This window comes from Phaethon aethereus (assembly GCF_964289735.1).
Source record: "Phaethon aethereus genome assembly, chromosome: 9".
Lineage (NCBI taxonomy): Eukaryota > Metazoa > Chordata > Aves > Phaethontiformes > Phaethontidae > Phaethon > Phaethon aethereus.
Genome location: NC_138585.1, coordinates 28,133,345 through 28,153,415, shown reverse-complemented (window position 1 = coordinate 28,153,415; position 20,071 = coordinate 28,133,345). Strand labels below are relative to the sequence as shown.

Genomic DNA, 20,071 nt, shown 5'->3' with positions numbered 1-20,071 from the left:
CCAGAGGGTAGGAGGTGGTGAATGAATTTTTAAAGGCAGTGAGAACAAAGACCAACTTTTTACAGTGCCCCTTAGTTGTAACTAATCCTGTGAACAATTCTGAATTGCGAGCGCTGTGTATCGGTGTAACTAACCTTTTTCCTTTCACGCTGAAATGGAGTAGGTGCATCTATGCTGTCAAGCGTTCAGACAACAGCAGCAATTACTGATGTAGTTATCTTTTCTCTCTCTTTTCCCATTGCTCCTTTTGTCCTCTTTCTCCGCTTTCCTCTTCCTCCTTGCTCTTTTCATCCACTTTATCTGCTTTACCCTCCTTCCTTACTTACAGGGGCTATATCAAAATGAATGAGAGGTGTTGAAAAGAATAGCCTGACCTAGCCAACTATATACCTGCAGTTCTTGAGGTATGTCCTTTAATAGGAAAAAAAACCAAGTTTTTTTGCGTAGAAACACTGTAGCATTACCTGGCATGGTAGTTTGTTCCAATGTCCTCATTTCACTTCAGGACATACCTCAGTGAATGTAGACAAGTGAGACCTGACTGGGGTTTTCTGTGAAGTTCACAGATGTGTATAGCAAGCTTCTAATATTAATTTAGCTGCATGACCTACAGCTGTTCTGTTCGTCCATGAAATATGGAAACATGTTGCATACATGAGATTTAGACGATAGTTTGCTGAGTTTTGTAATAATGCTACATTTCTTTGGCTATCTTCTTTTGCTTTTTTGGGGGAAGAGGCTGTGCGGCAGTTCAGGTGATGTGTTCTGCTTTTCTGTTGTCTCCTGCTGGGAAGCTCTGAGACACAAGGCATTTATTTCAGTCGTATCCTTTAGGAGCCTTTAGTCTATGTTTCCTGGAGTCACATTTACATCCCTTCAAAGAGAACACGTTCTTTAGATGCCTTTTAAACGTAAAGTCTTTAATGTTACCAAAAATGTTTTCAAGCCGGAGGGTTTTTTTTAATATGAATATTAGAGGCCCGTTCTTTCAGCGGGAGCCTCAATAAATATTCTTAAGGTGTAGTTGTACTACCAAGTCGTGCTTTTGCTGTATGTCCTTTAAATTGCCTTTTATCAATTATTCTTTATCTATTCTTTAAATAGCTTTTTAGAGACTATTAGATTATTTTTGCCATCATAACATATTGTCACTGCAGAAAAATGACATTTAGTCGAGGTGTAAAGCAAACAGTGTAATGCATTCGTACACATCCCATCTTTCAGAACACATTTGTAAGATGGATCTCTGCATCTTTTGTCTAAAGAAAATGTCATATAGACAGACTGATTTGAACTAAAATAATTTTTGATAGATCTTCTTTTCTTGCAAGCTGGAAACTCTTTAACTGTGTATGTGTGTACAAACTGCAGTATGCATCTGCCCGCTTAAGTGTTTACTGTCCCATCAGGATTCAAACATCTGCTTACCTTGATGTAATGCAAATTAACCACAACATGGTTTCAGATGTCATACAGAAATGCTGTTAGCAAGCACCTGGTAAATGCCACCCCAGCCTCTGAATGTGATGTAGTTACTGAATGTCAAAGTCAAGGTTGTTTCTTAATCCTTTTTTATTTTTTATTCTCTGAAATGTCTTTGGGTCATGGTAAGATGACTGCCTTCCTTACACATTAGAAGGGAAGTATCTTTCTTTGTCTCATTTATTTCTGATTATACTAATGACTTTTGTCACCAAACTGGAAGAAGTCTGTGAGGGTTCTCAGTCAAAGCATAAACAAAACCCTTTCAAAACAATAAGAGAGCATATATATTTGTCTGTGTTGAAAAATGTCTGGGTGGAAACCAACTAGCCACGGAACTCTACAGCACTCCTTAGGTAAACCCTTTCTTTGTGGGCACAGCTCGGAGAAGTACAGTGAGACTGAAGAATGGAAATGTAATTGCTGGGCAAAGGCCAAAATGCCCTTTTTGGGCACCTTTCCGCACATTGTTAGCCAAGCAGTAGGTAGATCTGCTGCCAGAGTTTGCCTGATATATATGTATAGATACATAGATAGATAGATATGTTCTCTAGATTCTCGAGGCTGATGGAGTTGGCAGGCAGGCCACTTAACATTATTTTAAACATCTCCTTTACATATCTTCTTGCACAGCAGTATTCACGCCTGTGAATAACATGTAGTATGTTGTAGCCTTTACCTAGGTGCTGCTGTATCTCACCTGATCCCTTCAGTTTTTTAGGTAGGTAATAAGACGGAGAGACTACTGATCTGTACACTGGACTTCCTTTCCTTGTATCTATAATGGCGCTCTAGGTTTTCTGTGGAGTTGATATATCTTCTTTGCATTGTATAAACCTTTAAGGCTTCAGCTAAAGCAGATTTTTTTTGTTTTGTTCTAAGAAATCCAAAACTTGTTGTTATTAAAATCTCAGTTCTTTGAAGAAGACTTTTTAGAAGGGCAAGAATAATTTTGAAGGCACAGTCTGAGAACACTGAGACTCGGGATACCCAAGAGAGATTGTATTTGATCAGAAGCTTACCTTAGTAACACCAGCAGAGTTCACTAGACTTGAACTCTTTAAGAAATTTTAGGAACAAATGTCCCCAGCAGAATGTTTCACAGTTTTTGTGGGGTTTTTTCCCCAGTATGGTTCGTCTTGGTTGGCAGTTGTGAATATTCAGGAAGACTGCCTTCAACCTGCCTGTAGTCTCCCTTGCCTTTATACCTGCTCATGGAAGAGCAGGGATTCTCTAGCACACAGACATGAGGCCAACTAAATGAACTCCTCGTAGATTGTGAGCTGTGAGACCCTCTCTCTCAGTGTTTGCAGAGCCATGGGCATTAGCCTTTCTAAATACTCAGATCTGCACTGTTGCATTTAAAGTATCTATTTCCGCTTTGGATTGAGAATGCTTAGAGAAGTTAGTTGCAAATAACTAAGGAAATTACACATGCAAGTACTAACATCAGTTGTATTGAGAACAGTTACATTACCTCTGGTGGTGGTCTGTGTTAGTAATGCCTGGAAGGTAGCACTGATGACAAATGTGACGTGGTGGAGCTCATGACAACAAAAGGGTTCATGAAAATTATTTTTTCCCCAGGTATATATGTACAAAAACTGTATTGGACTAATAGCGAATAAAGCCTAGAGAGGTAAAGGATGTCTAAAAGCGAAGTAGGTTTCTACATGAGAGATTAAAATTTCCAGTGGAACAAGTACGTGGATTTCAAAGTCCAAGAGTCCATTGAAAGTTTGCTTTGTATGTCAGCCAGCTGATGGAAGTTACAGCGGCTGCTCTTCAAGTGGTAGGGTGATAAAACTGGGCAGTTGTTTGTGGGAGGCGAGGGAACGTACTGGAAGTCTGCTGGTCTGGTGTCTGGTCGCTAATCACTAAAGGGGACAGTGGCTGCCACCCCTGCCCGTCTGCTCTGCCGCCAGGCTTCTGTCCCCGCTGCAGATAGCTCGGCTTCTCACGTGCCTGCTCCTAACTTTAAAAGTGACCAAGATACCACTGCTGACATATGACTGACACCTGAATTTTGGAAAGGGTTTTGCTTTTCTGCAGATGCTTGGGTAATCAGAGTTCTGTTACCCGAGAACGCTTTCAAGTAAATCACTTAGCAGCCTCTGTTTAAAAAGAGCAAAAGCAAATACTGGCTGGTCAACAGTAGTATGACTGATAGGAAGCTTCCAAACGGACCACAGAAACAGACTTTTTTTTTTTTAATTAAAAAAAAAAATCAAACCCCACCTCTCAGAAGTATGAATGGGGAGTGATCACAGTTCATGTTTTTTGTCTTCAAACTCTCTGTTTGCAGCTGCGCTAAAAAGTCTGAATGTAGACTTCTTAAAAAAAGTCTTTTTTCTAGTATTAAATCACTTATTTCTAAGTAAGTGATGCAACTATCATGGAAATGAATGTTTATGTTCTAATCTCCAGCTTACATCCAGTAATTCTTCTTTGCACCCTTCTGCTACATTTTTTTTAAACTAAAAAAAAAAAAAAGGCGCCTAGTTAATAGTAAGTCTTTTCTTTCCCCCTTCCACTTCGCAGGCGATATTTGAAGTGATATCTTCTGAGCATTCTTATTTGCTGAGCTTGGAGATTCTGATACGGATGTTTAAAAATTCCAGGGAACTGAGCCTCACAATGACCAAAACGGAGAGCCATCACCTCTTCTCCAATATCACGGATGTTTATGAAGCAAGCAAAAAGTAAGTGTAGCAATGCATTTCTAAATTTTTACAAAATTACACATTTTTAAAATTATGAATTTAAATTTAAAATTTAGTAATTATAAATATAAGTTATCTAAAATACCTTTTTTTAATTATACATGTGGGGTGACTGCTAGTAATCAAAATATTTTTCAAGCAAGTAATGAAATGTAGCATACAAAATAGTGTCTTTAATGTGGAGGTAACATTAAAGAAGGAAGGAATAGCTGCAAGGTGGCATATTAGGCCTGACAACTTAAGAATGAGAAGTGAAATGTTGCATGTATTAATATGCAGAGTCTTCATTTTGTCTAAGCTGTAAATAAATTATAATGGAATGTGATTATCTGTTCTTTGAGAGCACCAAAGAATGTGTTCTGGAGTGCTAAAGAGTCATTTCATAGACTACAAACAACTAAGGTTTTGTTTTGCTAACTATAGATGCAGTTTTTGTAACATGAGTAAGCCCCTGTTTATTTGGATCATATTTTCCTTATACACGTCACAGGCAGCTCCTTGAATAGTAGAGCTTTGGTTAGTACTATCTATGATACATGGTAGTATTTGAAGACTGAGGCTATGCATTACCTGCACTCTTGTTCTTTGAGGCATCTTGCTCTTACTTGGAAAAATCTCAGCTTCTCTTTCCAGAATGCACTCTATTTTTAGAGTTGGACAGTTTAGTTTTCTGGCTGTACTGATTTAGCAAGGAGAGCTTACAGGTAGGCTGGAAGATGTCCGGTTACTATTTTAATACCTGTTTGAACATAAAAGCAAGTTTCTTATTGGAATCTCAAGAAACCGTTTTACAGTGGTAACCATTTCTTCTTTTTTAACTGTCATGCTAATTTGAAGATGGAAAATACAAGTAACAGCAGACATGCACATGAGCTTGACAGACTCGCTGCTATGGTTGAGCTCACATTTAATGGGATAGGCATGGTATTAGTTTCTCTGAAAATTGGGAGGGAGGGAAGGAAAGAACATGGTGTATTTTAGTAGAAATAAGCATCCTTCGTATCTAAGCAGTTCCTAAGCTAAATGTTGATACATTAAGCATTCATACCTAGTCTTTACAGTCCATCAAATTAAGCTTAGTCTGCCCTTACTAAACTGCTAAAAATTGAGCAAGAGTTTCATACTTGCCCTTAAGAACTGACTCTTGCCAGTGTTTTCCTTAGTCAGTGGAATCGCTGTTTACTTTCTGCCGGGTACTCAGTGTGCAGCATACTGTGTGACTGTGGTATCTTTTATGTAAACACCATAGGCATTTTACTCTTTATGACCAGTGCTGTGCATGCCATGGCACCTGACACCAGAGACTTCTATTCCTGTTAGAAAGATTGGCTTGGCTGTGCGGGTGTTTTTTGTGGGTTTTTGGTAAATTTTTTCAGTACAAAATCAATCACAAGAAAAACAGACACACTACAAATAGTGCCTAATGAACAGGAAATGTTGGCAGATCTTACACCGTACAAATGCTGAACAGTCTGTTTTATGATCGCTGATAATTACTGCCAGTATTGTTTAATATGGGACACACATATGTATGCGCACTCACGGTGTACTGCAGGGTTATGAACACTTCAAACTCTATTTCAAAAAGTTGTTTAATGAGGCTTTGCTTTGTTGTAATTTGTTCATTATCCTAGCCTGGTTAATAGCAACATCAGCAGGTGAATTACTGTGGTCTACGTAACTAAAAAATAAAAGTGTCTATGCTTCTTTTCTTATACCTTAGTTCCAGTTTGAGATCAAGCACAATGGCTAATCAAGCACAATGGCTAAAGGATGCACATGGCCTAGTTAAGATACTGATCGATCTTAACCGTAGCAATGTACAACTTTAAATGTGCATCTCTTTACCAGTGGAACAGAAGAATATTAGCCTTGTTTCAGAGATGGGACTAATGGTTGGATAAGGAGTCTGTCAGGCTAGCAAGATTTCTGGGGTCAGTCCTTCCCACCTCTTCAGCTTTTTTTTTTTGGTTGTTCCCTTTTCTTTTGTCCCCTTTGTTTCTTTCTTGTAGAAATTGTGTTGTTCTGAATTCTTTAGCATTAAACCCGTGTTTACCTTTGCGGAATGTCTCAAGTTTCATGTTCCCAGCCATGGTAATACCCTTCTTGGCTTCTATTTTTCTGAAGCCCCACAAAGTCTGTGGAATTTTACACCTATTGTGCAGCAGTTTGATTTTGTCTTCTGAAGTTTATGCAGTATTAAGATTCTGTTTCATGGAGCATACATGTGAGATAGCCTATTGTATCAAGTGCTAACTTAATTTAGGAGCTATGTAATAGATGTACATTTGGACTTAGCTGGTATACCTTCATTTCTCCATCCCCCTGTTCCTTTTTGTTTCTCTCTTTGTTTCTTCTCAATATAGTTGAGATCTTTTGCCAGAAGTTGGATATTTTCTGAATCCACAGCCACCAGAGGAATGAGAGTTGCATGACAGCAGTGTTGTCAGGGAGTACAGGTTATCAAAGTCCTTATTTTCAAGGAATAGTACTTTTTAAAGGCTTCTCCTTACATGAAATGTGAATTGTAAAAGTAAAGCCTGTCATAAGCTTGTTTTTTGCTAGACAGGTGTTGATGTCACAGAACCATCATGTATTAGAGAGTAATTGCCATCTTTTTTAGAGAGCTTAATATAAATCAAAGTTTTAATTAGCCTGCAGACTTTGCTGCTGCTTTGGATTGTTTCTGTAAGACACAGCTGACCATTCTAGTATAGCTATGTGAGTAGGCATGTCTTTGGGTTTTTCCCTATGCTGAATAAACTTTCCAAATAATTAAGTCCACTTTTAAATTTCTCATTTAAAATATTTAAAGCAGAGATGGGGGTGGGAAGAGCAGTATTTTTAGGGGAATTCTTACACCCCTTTTGATTAATAGTCTTCAAAGGAAGGGGGGCGGGGAGAAAAAGAATGGAAAAATACTACACTAGCCTAAAATTATAATCTTATTCTTTCTTGTCTGGAAAGTCTAATGGTTTAAGAACTTGGTGGTTTTTTTGTAACTTGGAGTAAAAACAGAATTTGTAACTCCTTTTTAAACTTAAGTGAAAACATACTTTGTTTCCTGAGTTACTGTTAAACTATAACAAAACTTTGTGCTGGCTTTCTACAGCCTCATTTGTGTAAATAATGAAAGTGATTTTAAAACAGAAGCCTCCTCCTTAGTATCTCCAAATGATCAGTTCCCATTTTCAAGGTCTTTCAAGGTAGCAAAATCCATCCTTTTGTTATAAAATCGTGATAAAATTGAGTATCTGTCCTGTTATGCTACACTTTAAGCAGCCTTTCCTTTACTTAAAAATATAAAATGTGAGTATGAGTGTATTTATCAGTGGTTTTGGTTGCTCAGACAAAAGTTTGGCAAGCTAAAGAACGTGAACTGATAAAAATACTAACTTTAGTCAAAATTGCTTAAAGCTTATATCTAGGAACTTTGACTTAGAACATGTTTAATGGAAACACTCCAGAAACACCAAGATAGTCTTCTAATGAATGACAAGGCCATTTCTGATGGAACAAAGCTGCCTTTGTTAGAAGCAGAATACAGACAGTAAAGGCCGTCTCTGCTTTTGGAAGCTCGTTGGAATGTCTCTAACAAAGAAGAGTTGGTCTGAATAATTTGTGCAGCATACACAGTGTTTGTTGATGAAAACATCTTGTAAGGTGTCTTCTAAGTCTTTTATTGTGTATTTGCCCGTATGTGTAATAGGGGAGTTCATAACTGACAACACAAAATCACACAAACTCAACCCGCGTCAGTGGAGCTGTTACATTGAGATTTAAGCTGATGGGGATGCCATAGGCCAGCTTACTCAGAAATAAAAGCTTGTGTAGTCTGAGAATACTGCGCAGTCAATCTCACCAGTAAGAACAGCTCTCTCCAGTCTCGGTACATGGTGCACAGGAGGCCAGTTTCCCAAGAGCCTGTCTTGGGAAAGAGGAGTTACAGGGAAACTGGTGAAAGGTTTTGAAGAACAATTGGTCTGACAGGTCAAATCACCAAATTTAGAGCAGAAAGGAAAGCTTTAGCATTTTGTCTCTTTCTGCCTTTAGGGCAGCAAAAGGCAAAAAGCTTATGGAATATCAGAAGATTGGCATTAGCAAAAAAAGACATGAACAAAAAATATTTTGAGAGGTTCTGACTGTTTTTAAGCTCTGTGTCTTGATTTTTGTAGAGAAGCCTGTGTGGGTTTCTGAGGTAGGTAACAACTTGTCTGAGTATCTCAAATTTAATTTTGTATGTGTGAGTATGTGTTAGGAACCAGGTAAGCTTTTTCATAGCACTTTTTTGGAAATTAGGTTAATGTTTCACCTTTTCCCAACATACTTTAGATGATGCAGCTTCATCTTCTTCTATAGGAAAATGCAGTCCTAGTGTTCATTTGAGAAGTGTGTGTATTGAATCGGTTAACTAGGCATTTTAAAAACACTACTTTTAGGAGTGCAGAGTTCTGTCGCTCAGTTTCTTTGGAAGGTTGCAAAATAAAGCCAAACCCAAACCCGCATGTAATAAAAAAAGGTAAAAATAAAAAAATAAATACTGTGAGTAGACTCTGGTTGATCCAGATGAAGTGTAATGAAAGAGAATTATTCGTAAGTTACAGATCACCGATTTGATTTCCAGGTAAGACAGTGATATAAGGCATTAACATCCTTTTTTTCCTGTTTAGTCTAGACTGATGGTCTTAGTCTGTGTTCTGTATTTTATCATAGTTCTTGCTGTTAGCAGTTTTTGAAGAAAGCTGAGTAATGTCTTGAGGGCACCCAGCTGAGTGTGCTTACCCTGTTGGATAAGTGACACTGGGATGTGATCTGGGGGAGAATTTCTGTGCTTTCAGAGTTGCTTATACTGGGTGTTTTGAAGCAGATGTGGCTTCCTTATCAGTAAGGCTGAGTGATTATGTTGGATATGGTGGACAGAAGAATGGGAAGAAGAGGGAGAAAAATCCTCCCAAATGAACAGGGAGCAGGAGGTGAGGCACCTGTGGCTCTGTGCAGAAACCCGTGCCTTGCCCTGACCCACAGCAGGTGCTGGTGAGCCCTCAGACCACGCGTGACGCTCGAGATGTTGCAGAGCACTGCTAGATTTACCATTTGTGGTTTTTGCCTTTCTCCCAGCCTTGCTGAATAATCTGCCTTTATTGCTGACGGGGCCTTTTTTGATTGTCAGAAGATTGCAGGGGTTCTGGAGGATATATTGTAGAGCAGTGAGTCCAAAATACCATTTCTTTTTCCTTTAAAATTTAGTTGCCCACAGAACACATTTATGGATTTGCATCATATTGATGACTTGGGACAGTGCATTTATCCTTGTCTTTCCTCAGATTGCTTCCTTCATGGTTTGTTCTGACATCAGTGCTCATTGCTGAACTCCTTGGCTTTAATATCTAGGCATTTATTTGTTTAGAGGGTTCTTCTGGCAGCTGAAATAACTCTGGATTGACCTGCACTGTTTCTCTGCAAATGACTAGCAGCGTTGGTAAACAGTAACTTTAAAATAACATGCAGTTGGTACTTGCATTCCTAACCCAGTAAGTGTTCTTTTATAATTTAGCTTCCTTATTGGAGACAAGATTAGATATATGACTTCAGTACTCAGGAACAGCAAATCTGAACAGAATCATACTTTCCTCAGCTCATTTGCTTGGGTGAACAGAACTACAGAGAAAGAATGCTTTTTTAAAAAATTAGTTTAGACATTTTATACATATATATGCATTGTGTAATACTTACTTTAGTAAATACCTGGTAACTACCTGTACAAAAAGTGCCCTTGAAGAAAATAGCTAGTTTTCCAGAAAATACAGTAAGTCGTTAGCTTCAAATTATTCACTTAAATATATGGAAAATACCCCAAACTCACAGATTCCCTTCCATCACCTACATGGTGTATTTTTATGCTATATAAATAGACTAAACTGCGGCCAGCGGTTGCTGAGCGTAGGAGAAGGACACGGTGGGAAGATACTTGGGCAGTGACTCTGCCATGGTGACTGGGGAAGGGTGACGCTGTCCGCTCGGCTGTGCGTGAGCCTGTTCCTCCCGCGGCTGCTGCACCGCCCTCCTTGGTAAGCCGGGCTTTGGTCCCAGAGCTTTCCTCTCCCGCAGCTCTGGCGTGCGACCCGCACTCACAGCGGCGACCAAAGCAGGGAAGCGCTTTTTTGGCCGGTACCTATGGAAAAGTTTCTCGGCCCAGGATATTTACTGTTGATAGTGAGCTGTGGGGGGCTTGCCAGTGGGCGTGGGTTTAACTCTTCAAAGATTTTCTGAGAACAGTTAGTGTTTTGGCGTAACATTGGTTTAAAGTAGTAAAGAGAAGTGTTTTGCAGTACGTTCCCTTCTGTCCTGCGTAAGGTCCTGTTCAACCTGTCCGTTGTGTTCTCCGTTTCAGATGCCCTTCTGAAGAAATGACAGTTAATCGTAGAGAAAACTGAATTAATTCACAGTTTGCTTGTCTCTGACTTCTGTGATCCTCTGTGAAATTACATATAGCTCGTGTTAGATTTCACAGTCTCTGCTCAGGGGTTCTTATCTTTGCCTTCACGCCTGCTCAGAGGTGTTGTAAGAGATCACTTTTGGAGAGGCTGTCTGAGAATCTTGAGTAGCGCTGCATATGGCACAGAAAGTGTTGGTGGAGGGCATTTGTGGTTGTGTATCTGTTACCAATGAATTTAGCCTGGGCCTGAAGTCAATTATTAAAACCAGATGGGACTAGAAGCCGGAGTAAACTTGCCTTACTTTGTCACTCTAGCGGATTGTACAGTATCTTCAAGAAACACCAACATAAACATAAAACTTAAAATGTCTTTATGGTTCTTTTTTTCCAATGCTAGATACGTGAAATGTAAATATTAGTTGCATGAAACTTGTATTTCTTCAGAAAATCTTCTGTATCCCAGGGGTCATTTGCAGTGTCATTTAACTGCTGACCATGTAGCCATGGTTTTCTTCAGTATTCTGCCTCCATGGTGTTTTACCCGACAGATCTTGAAATGTTTGTCAAGCTTTGCACAGACACAGTTTAATCCCTTTAAAATAGTATTAGCTGGTGCTATCTTTTAAGGAGACCTTCGGATGATGTTAATGATTGTACTTACCTTGCTAATTCAAATAGACATTATGTTGCTGGGTTTTGTTTTAAAAAAAAAAAATCAAGGCAGCTGATTTGCCAATGTTTTCCAGATCCCTGGAGCTGCCATCTCTTGCTTTGCCCAGGGTAGACCCTTCAGGGGTTATTTCAGAAAGATTACGTGATATAGTAGTACGTTAAGTATCTTGTTTGCGTTTTAGGGTTTTTTATTTGGCAGTGTAGATGTACCCTGTATTTACCAGCTCTTTTTACCATGTAATCAAAACCTAAATGACCACAGTTTGCTAAGATAAGGAGTAATAGGTGAAGGTTCTCTCATTACAAACTGCAGTACTGACTGAAAGATAGAGGGAACCCATTCTTTTGATGAGTTTTACTCAAGAGTTTTCTAGAGTACACGAGGATGTTTCTGAATGCATTCTTTTTTCCCCCTAACGTCCCTGAAATAATACGATTGCAATTTTGCCAAGTATTTGCATGCCGGGGAGGAAAGAATTGAACAGTCCTGCTCAACCCTCTTCTGCGGTGGGGTTGAGTTCACCTGGAAAGACACGGGCTGCACCTTTAACCGCTTGGCTGTTTTCTGTGTTAGTCTCTGGTTTTCTCTTAAGGCTTTGCAATCTCTACCATGTAATTGACTCTGGTTTTCTTCCCTGCAAAACATGATTCTACTTCCTCCTCTCGCTTGAACTGGACTGACAGCAAATGTCAGAAGTAGTGAGCAGTATGCTGTATATTCCCTGGGGGAAAAGGTTCAGGAAAAGAAATGGCAAAGCACCCAAGGCTGTGAGAAGTCAGTCACAATTGCTGTATCGTCTCAGTTGCATGATTGTAGCTCTGCATTTTTATTGATTGTTAATTGTGATTGCTGAAGCTTGACAATATTAACAGTGTTTGTCAGATGAAAGGTAATTCAATTTCTATTTTAAACTTACAAAAATGGTGTTCCTGAATAGGGGCTGTTAAAATCTTACTTTGTTTTACCTCTCTCTAAAGAGAATTCTAGTAATTTTTCTTGCCTACCTACGCTTGTATTCAAAACCTCATCTGTGCTCCGTCCTCTCAGTAGTCTGTGTGTGTTGTATTACTGCCAAAGTTATTTTGACAAATTAATTGTCTTTGTGTCCCTTTCTGAAAAATTTATGACTCTGAAGCTGTGTATTGTCAATTTATCTTCCCTGTGGGAATGCAGCACCGATGGTGTGTAACTCAGTGTCCCACATTCTTACGAGGAGAGACTCACTGTCAGGTCCCCTTGGAACTTTTCCTCTTGTAATTAAGTTTACTCTTGTATGCCTTTTTTTTTTTTTTTTTTTTTTTTCATGTTGATATAAAAGGTCTGAGTTTGGTGCTAGTGGTGGCTGGAGGTTTTCCCCCTTCTCCATTACTCCCTCTGTTCAGCCAGCTGCCAACCAGATCAGATGAGGCTGAAAAATAACCCACAAAACAAACCTGGCTAGAGTTTTCTTTCTCTCAGCTCACTCACATCTCATCAGTGTCAGCCCACAAGCAGTTGCAGTGACATGTCTGAAGGAGCATGGTAGGAAAAGGAATGAGTAAGTTGGGCAAGCTGGCATCACCAGAACTGTGGCACGAAGCTGCCATATGCCATAACACTTAGTTGTACTGAAACCCGTCCCTATATTATGTAAACATACCATATGTTTTTGGGTTTTTGGTTTTTTTAAAAATCCAGCAGCAGCATTTCTAATTGACTTGGAGCCTCTGTCTCTTCTTCCATGGCCTAACCTCTGTAAACAGAGCTACTTATGTGAATATTTGTATTTAAAGACAGTTGTTGTGTAGAAAAAAAAGTACTTAAAATTTTAAAGCCTTCCAGCTGTAACCTGAAAACTATTTATGCAGGAGGTGTTTATGCATCCTTTCCTGCAGAACATCACTGCCACAGTCATCTGAAACTTAGTGCCTTGTTCTTTGTTGCTGGGATTTGCAGGGTTTGTTCTAGTAGCAGCTTACAAATCTTTTGCCAATTTTTCAGATCTACTGTTGCTGCAGGAAGCACAAAAGTGGAAAACTGTATTTATCTGTGTATTTTTTTGGTACTAAAGTGGATGTATGTTCAACAGTTCTTCGAACTTGTATCTCTGCTTTCCTTGTACAGAGACTGATAAGGAATGAAGAAGCAGCTTTTCTTAGTTGAGACTGGGCGATAAGTCTCCAAGAGGTCAGTCTGGTTTCAGAGAACTGCCATTGCACTTACTCCATAAAAAGAATGTGTAGCTTTGAAAAGGCACCAAGTTGTTAGTAAGTCTAGAAATATCTGTGTTTAGCAAGCTTGTCATGGTGGGAGGATATATGTCTGTTCCCTTGGCTCCTCTCATGCATCACTGGGTCAGTGTGCTTTGTTTAAATGAGAATTTAAAGCTATACAATCTTGTCTTGGACCTCAAATTCATGAGAAGGTGGCTTTCACTGCACATAGATGAGTACGTTGTGTTGCTCCACGTTACTCTGCACAGCTGTGAGGTTGCTCTGTACAGTGTTTATACCTAGGAAATCTTGCCTGCTGAAGTGTGGTATTTGCAATCCTCCATGTCATACTGCAAGATCTGTGATAGATGTAGCTGTATCAATCTGAAGATCATGCATACAAATGTTTATTTGTGCATTTTACAGGAAAAGCAACTTTATGTACGGCAGTATCGAAACCTGCAACTTTCTCCCTGCCTTCAAGCATGTGTGATAGTTTGCTGCCCTGGATAACTTCTACAAACGTGTAGGAAAGAGGCTGAAGTGCCTATGACAGCATGAGGAGAAGTCCAGCAGCACTTGCAGCTCTGCTGTGCCGCCTCTCGCAGCGCTGTGTCCTGCTCCTTGGCCTTTCCCGTGGCAGGCGTTGGTGCTTTGCCTTCCAAACAGCACCTGCGCGGGGCTGTAAAACGCTGTAACGTGGCGATGAGTTACAGCCTGCACTTTGAACTTGCTTTCCTTCGGGTGTGGAAGTTGGGCGGTTGCCGACTTGGCACAGGTGCCCTTGTGAGAGAAGGATTAACCTGGGAGCGCTTGCGGTCTCTGGCGCAGGGCTGCGGGCGTGTGGCCGTGGTGGCACCTGCAGCGGTACCCGCTGGGCGCTGGGAGAGAGCTGGGCAGGAGCCTGATGGGAGAATTCATCACTTGAAATGACAAATTCCAGACTTTCTCTGGAGAGTTTCCTGGGCACACTGTAAATCACCATTATTTCTAGGCTGCGGTGGAGTTCCCTGGTTGATACGCTTCCCGAAAGACTAAGCAATGCTTAATTTGTTTTTGTATGGTTCATATTTTTATATTAACAAAAACTTCTTCCCAAATACCAAGATTGATTAGTTCTCTTGCATATAGTAACACCAACGGTATTTGCTAGTGCTAAGACTTGGTTATCAGGAAGCTAGGGATTGCAGGTTTGTACAACCCAGGTTTGTGGAGCGTGACGCAAGTTATGCATCCAGTCGTTCTCCGTTCTCCAGGGTCTTTGCTTGCTCTGTCTGTCGGTTTGGCCGTTTTGGCAAGTGTGTTGTATGGGAATAGCTCCATCCCTGTTGTTGCTAGAAAGCTTCACAAATGATTTATAGATTCATTGTTTGTGACATGCAAGAGATCGTTTTGTTCTGTGACTAATGAGTATGTAGGTGACTTTTCAGGCTCGGGGAGACAGGCAGAAGCACCCTGCTTCTTCTCAGTAGTATAAAAAGCATTACTTTGTTCAGCATGGGAAAGGCTTTTAAAATGAAGACTCCTATTGTGATGTCTTTGTAATTTATCAAAAAGATTTACGTTTCTAGTGCCACAGAGTGTTCTTTGTGAGTTCATTTGTCAGTGGGTACTAATTGGTCGAATCAAGATCTGTTTTTTCTGAAATGCTTACCATTGAGCTAGATGCTGTGAGCACTTACCCGCGATCTCAAGAATCTCGCTGTCACAGAATATATTGGCAGGGTTGCCATGGCCTCTTTATTGTTCTGGATTTCTGCCAGAGTATTATAAATAGTTGAAAAGGCAAGTGGCTTACCATTAGGACAGTTACTTGTGGAAAATCGTTCCAGTTTGTTGCAGAATGAACGAATAGGCTGTCAGGGTCTCTCTGTCTCTCTGTCTGTCTCTCTGTCTGTCTGTCTGTCTTGGCTTTGTAGTTACTTAGTAGATATTGCTTCATAAAAGTATTTTTATGGGCTATTAGCTTTGCAGTGTTTGTGTATGTATGTATTGTTTTCCATTACTGAGATTGTAGTAACTGCCGTAACAAACGGATGCATTTCAAACACCTGCGGATGTAGTTATTCACTTTAATCATCCTCTTTTTCAGCCATTCTTTCACTAAAAGCTCTGATTTTAATTCAGCATAAAAATTCTATGGAAATAAGGCTGCAATTTTCCCCATTTTTACTATTTTAAATTCCTCCCCCCCCCCCCCCCCAATTGTGATGCAGATGTTAAGCTTCTGTTCCTGATGAGAAGATTCAGTTTTGGAGATGATAATCAGAAATTTTTATTACTTTTATCTGAAGTTACCTGAAATTGGTAATTGTTTTTCCAGGTCCCTTATCCCTAAGAGGAGGAAGCTAAATTGTACTTGCTTCTGCCCCAGTGGCTTTTTTCTGTTACTGGATGGTAATGTGTCAGCAGCAACATCACTGTGAAGCTAAATTGGTATTATAATCTTCTTTATGCCACGCATATAGGTCATATGACTTCAAAAACATTAAGCAAGAGTAAGAATAATGAAATTGAAGTAAGAGATCTACAAGCCAGACCGCAGTTCACTTTCACACACAGAATGGCTTTGGTGACGGGCTGATATTTTCAGTGACCGTGGCATCTGCCGGAGCGGAACAACAGCCCTGTCCAGAATGGTTAGCAGTGGAGAATCACATGAACCCGCAAGGAAATAAAAAATGAGTACTCTGAGCAGTAGGCAAAAAGTCAGAGAAATGTTAGAGAACCTTGATTCTATGACTGCTACGTAACCCGCATACAAAACCATAATGATACTACACCATCTGTCCCTCTTGCCAACCTGGTAATGCTGTCATGTGTGTTCTGTCATTCTGCAAACAGAACAAACTGATCTCATAGTAACTTTATCAGTTTTCCACCCGCTCCGCCCCCCCAGCTCTCTTCGGTGCTGATCACCTGGTTCTGGTGACTTCTGGCGTTCCACATCCACTTTGGCTTCAGACAGATCTTCCACCAAGCCTTCTCCTTCCTAGTCTCACTCACCAGAAAGGCTTTGGTATCAGTTTTCTTCTGTAATGACCCTTGGTATAAAAAAAAACCTTTTTTTTTTTTTTTTTTTGCAGTACCTCTCACCTTTCTGTGTATTTCTTTTATGTGCTCTTGTTTCATTCTGTATGCTTCTTGCTCCCGGATAATAACTGATTCCATAATATAATTGTTCTTCTAACTCTAATTTGGCCTGCCTAGATAAAATCTCTTTTACCTCCCTAATTAGATTTTTTAAAACAGTGCAATCTAATTTTGGAATATCCATATAGAAAGGTACAATATTCATAAGAATGTAAGTCCTGCTCAGTTAATTTCTTTATCTAGGGGTGAAGGGAGAGTAAATGTTGAGGAGAAAAGTTGACCAAAATGACTGATTTTAGGGCTTTTATTTTGCATATTTTTTTCATGGCATCTGTTTAAGTAGAACTTCTGTTGATGTTGATGGGAGTTTGGCCATTGCAAATGAGACATAGTTTAGGCCATTGTAAAGGTGATTTGTATGGAATAGTTTGTCACATTGTGCATGTACCGCTGTTCGTTTGTGTTCACGCTGCTGAATTAAGTAGAGTTTTTGAGAAAGTTGAGGATATCGGTCATTGATTAAAGCAGTGCCAAGGAGTAGGAAAAAATAGTGTAAAAAAATTGCCTGAGCAGGTATTAGGCCATTGTTCCTGATGGTGATTACCAGCTTGTTAATGATCTGCCTAAAGATGTGGGAAGACCATTAACAGGAGCCACCAAAACCTTAAGGAGAAAACTCTTGTCGTAAAGACAGGGCAAACTCCAGTATGAGTGAGATCTCCCGTGTTTCTAGATCTTGTGCTATAAAAAGACGGGAAACTAATTAAACCCATATTTCTAAATTTGGCACATAGCCTTTAGGGGAGGGGGAGTTTCAGAGTATTACAAAGTGGACATTTCTTTTAGACAACATAAGGGCAAGGCAAGGGAAATCAAATGCTGCCATATGATGCTCTTTGACTTTCACTTAACTGGATCTAACTTTAACCAGAAAAGTTCTGGATTTTACAGAACAGATGCTTTAAATAAATCCATCTGGTATTAAGCAAAAAAAGCCAGTCACAGCACAACTAATTCATAGTTGGTTGTATTGGATATGGTCACTCGATCACTCAGTACTGATCTTTGACAGAATCTGTCCTAAAATGTTAAGTAAAAGGTTTTTATGATGTGTCTGGTTCACTGATTGCATATAGTAATTAGCAGATTGGGTACAAAAAAACCCCAGCCTTTGATTCAAACTTTGATGCATGATTTCCAGAGGTAGTATTTCTTACAGTACGTGTTACGGGCAATGGGACTTGGTTGTGCTGCTTCTCTCTGCCCCTCTCTTTTTTTATTTTCTTCTTTTTTTAATTTTATTTTCTACTATCCAAGATTTTTACTGTTCCTTACTGTGACTGTGACTGATGATGTCACTGGTGAAGCACCAGATCAATTCTAAAAGTGGAAGTTCTAGCCCAGCATGGTCAAACACCTTGTCAGTGTGCCATACCATACAGCAGGAAGAAATGTATTTACTAATTTCCTGAGCAAAGCAAATTGGCAGCACCCTGAGAAGTTCTCCCAACTGTAAACATGCCTGAGTGGAGTAGAAACGAATTCCAGTCGTCTGCAGTTCATGGTGTGGTCAGTGTTTGAAATCTGACTGTTGTGGTTCATGAGAAATTGTAGACTGGCTTGGAGACACTTGGAGTTTTTTTCCTTCTTGGACCCCTGTGAAATTTTAAGGCAACTGTTAACTTTACTATTTGTCCATGTATTCTATGAAATGTCAGAACAACTTAGTATGCTTTGCCACTTAGTCCTGTTCTTGATGCTAAAACCCTAAATATGTAGCATAATACGCATCAGTGACAACTTGATATATTTCATGCTTTGAAATAAGATGGGTGGAGGATAGAAGGACGCTGGAGGACTCTGCCTTCCAAAAGTGGCAAGGCTATGAAAAAATACTGTGCACCACTTAAAGGGGAGGAGTGAGGAGAAAGCTGTGCTGTGAACAGCGTTACATCTATTTGTAGGCAGTGTCCTGTTTTTCATTAAATAATAATACAGATAAACATCAGCCAGTTCAATCTGCAGTTAATGTGTCAGAACTTTAAAAAACAAAACCCACCAAACAAAAAATCCAAAACCAAAACACCCCCACCTTCCCCTTGAGTCTTCTGTGTGATTGACCAAGTGAGAATCACAGAATCACAGAATCACTAGGTTGGAAAGGACCTTTAAGATCATCAAGTCCAACCATTAATCCAGAACCACCATGTCCCCTAAACCATGTCCTGAAGCGCCACATCCACACGTTTTTTGAACACTTCCAGGGATGGCGACTCCACCACCTCCCTGGGCAGCCTGTTCCAATGCCTGACCACCCTCTCAGTGAAGAAATTTTTCCTAATATCCAATCTAAACCTCCCCTGGCGCAACTTGAGGCCATTTCCTCTTGTCCTATCACTAGTTACTTGGGAGAAGAGACCAACACCCTCATCGCCACAACCCCCTTTCAGGTAGTTGTAGAGAGCGATAAGGTCTCCCCTCAGCCTCCTCTTCTCCAGACTAAACAACCCCAGTTCCCTCAGCCGCTCCTCATAAGACGTGCTCCAGACAATCTGGCAACCACTCAATTCAGGCAGCTTCTTCTAAGCATACCTAAGAAAGGTCTTCATTTTAGTTCACCCATGTTGTTAAACACTTGTATGATAAGCTTCTGTTCATCCTGTTCTGCTCTTCTTGTGTTTGAGGTTTGTTTGTTTTACAAACTGTGGAGAAACATTGGTGGTGCACTTAAAAAAATGAAATGCTGCACGGTGACAGATTTTGAAGAGCCAGTGTTAGTAAAGAGAAAATGTAAAGGGCCAAAGTAAAATAAAACGTGTTTCAAAATATTTTAGCTTGATGTGAGATCATGTGTTCCAAGTATTTCCTTCATTTTCCTGTGCTTTATGAGAGGGTTTTTATTAGCTGGTTTACTCTGAGGAGTTCAGGATTCTTCTAGTGAATCACCTTGTATAAAGACTGCAGGCAAGACTAGTATATAAGAGATTTTCAGCAGCTTCTAGGTAAGAATTGCACTGGTGTCAGAGTGTCAGTGGAGGTAATTCTCATGACCTGCAATAGCTGATCTGTGTGAGCTCTTACACGCCAAACAGTGAGATATTTCTAATGAGCATCGAGGAAATAAAGGCTTTTGTTTTCTGGTAAAATTGGAAATGCAAAAAGGAGTGGAAAGCTTTCAGAGGCCAAAGGGACTCACATGTGGAACAGAGACGAACAATAGGGAAGTTCTTAGAACCAGTATGTTTAGGGGGAAAAAGGCAGCTCAGGATTTTGGTCTCTGTTCCCATTTTCACTGTTTCAAATCTGTGTTTGGTTCCAGTGGTAGATTGAAGTATATGCTACATGAGCACCTTGTTCAGTTCAGCCTGCTATATATTTTTTTCTTCTTAGTTTAGCAGTTCACACGCAACTTTATTTCACTGAACATTTCTGGTATTGTACTTCATGTATTACAAGAGGAAATGTGTTAATG

The 20,071-nt window shown here is 39.9% G+C and overlaps 1 protein-coding gene across 1 annotated transcript in view; it reads left to right on the top strand.

Moving 5' to 3' along the window:
- ARHGEF26 (Rho guanine nucleotide exchange factor 26) overlaps positions 1-20,071 on the top strand; it is a gene marked incomplete at its 3' end in the record, with an annotated part of 57,286 nt that overhangs the window by 11,385 nt on the left and 25,830 nt on the right. The window contains exon 5 of the mRNA XM_082003577.1: positions 4,024-4,184. Coding sequence (XP_081859703.1) covers positions 4,024-4,184 — 161 coding nt within the window. The remainder of the gene's footprint in view (positions 1-4,023; positions 4,185-20,071) is intronic.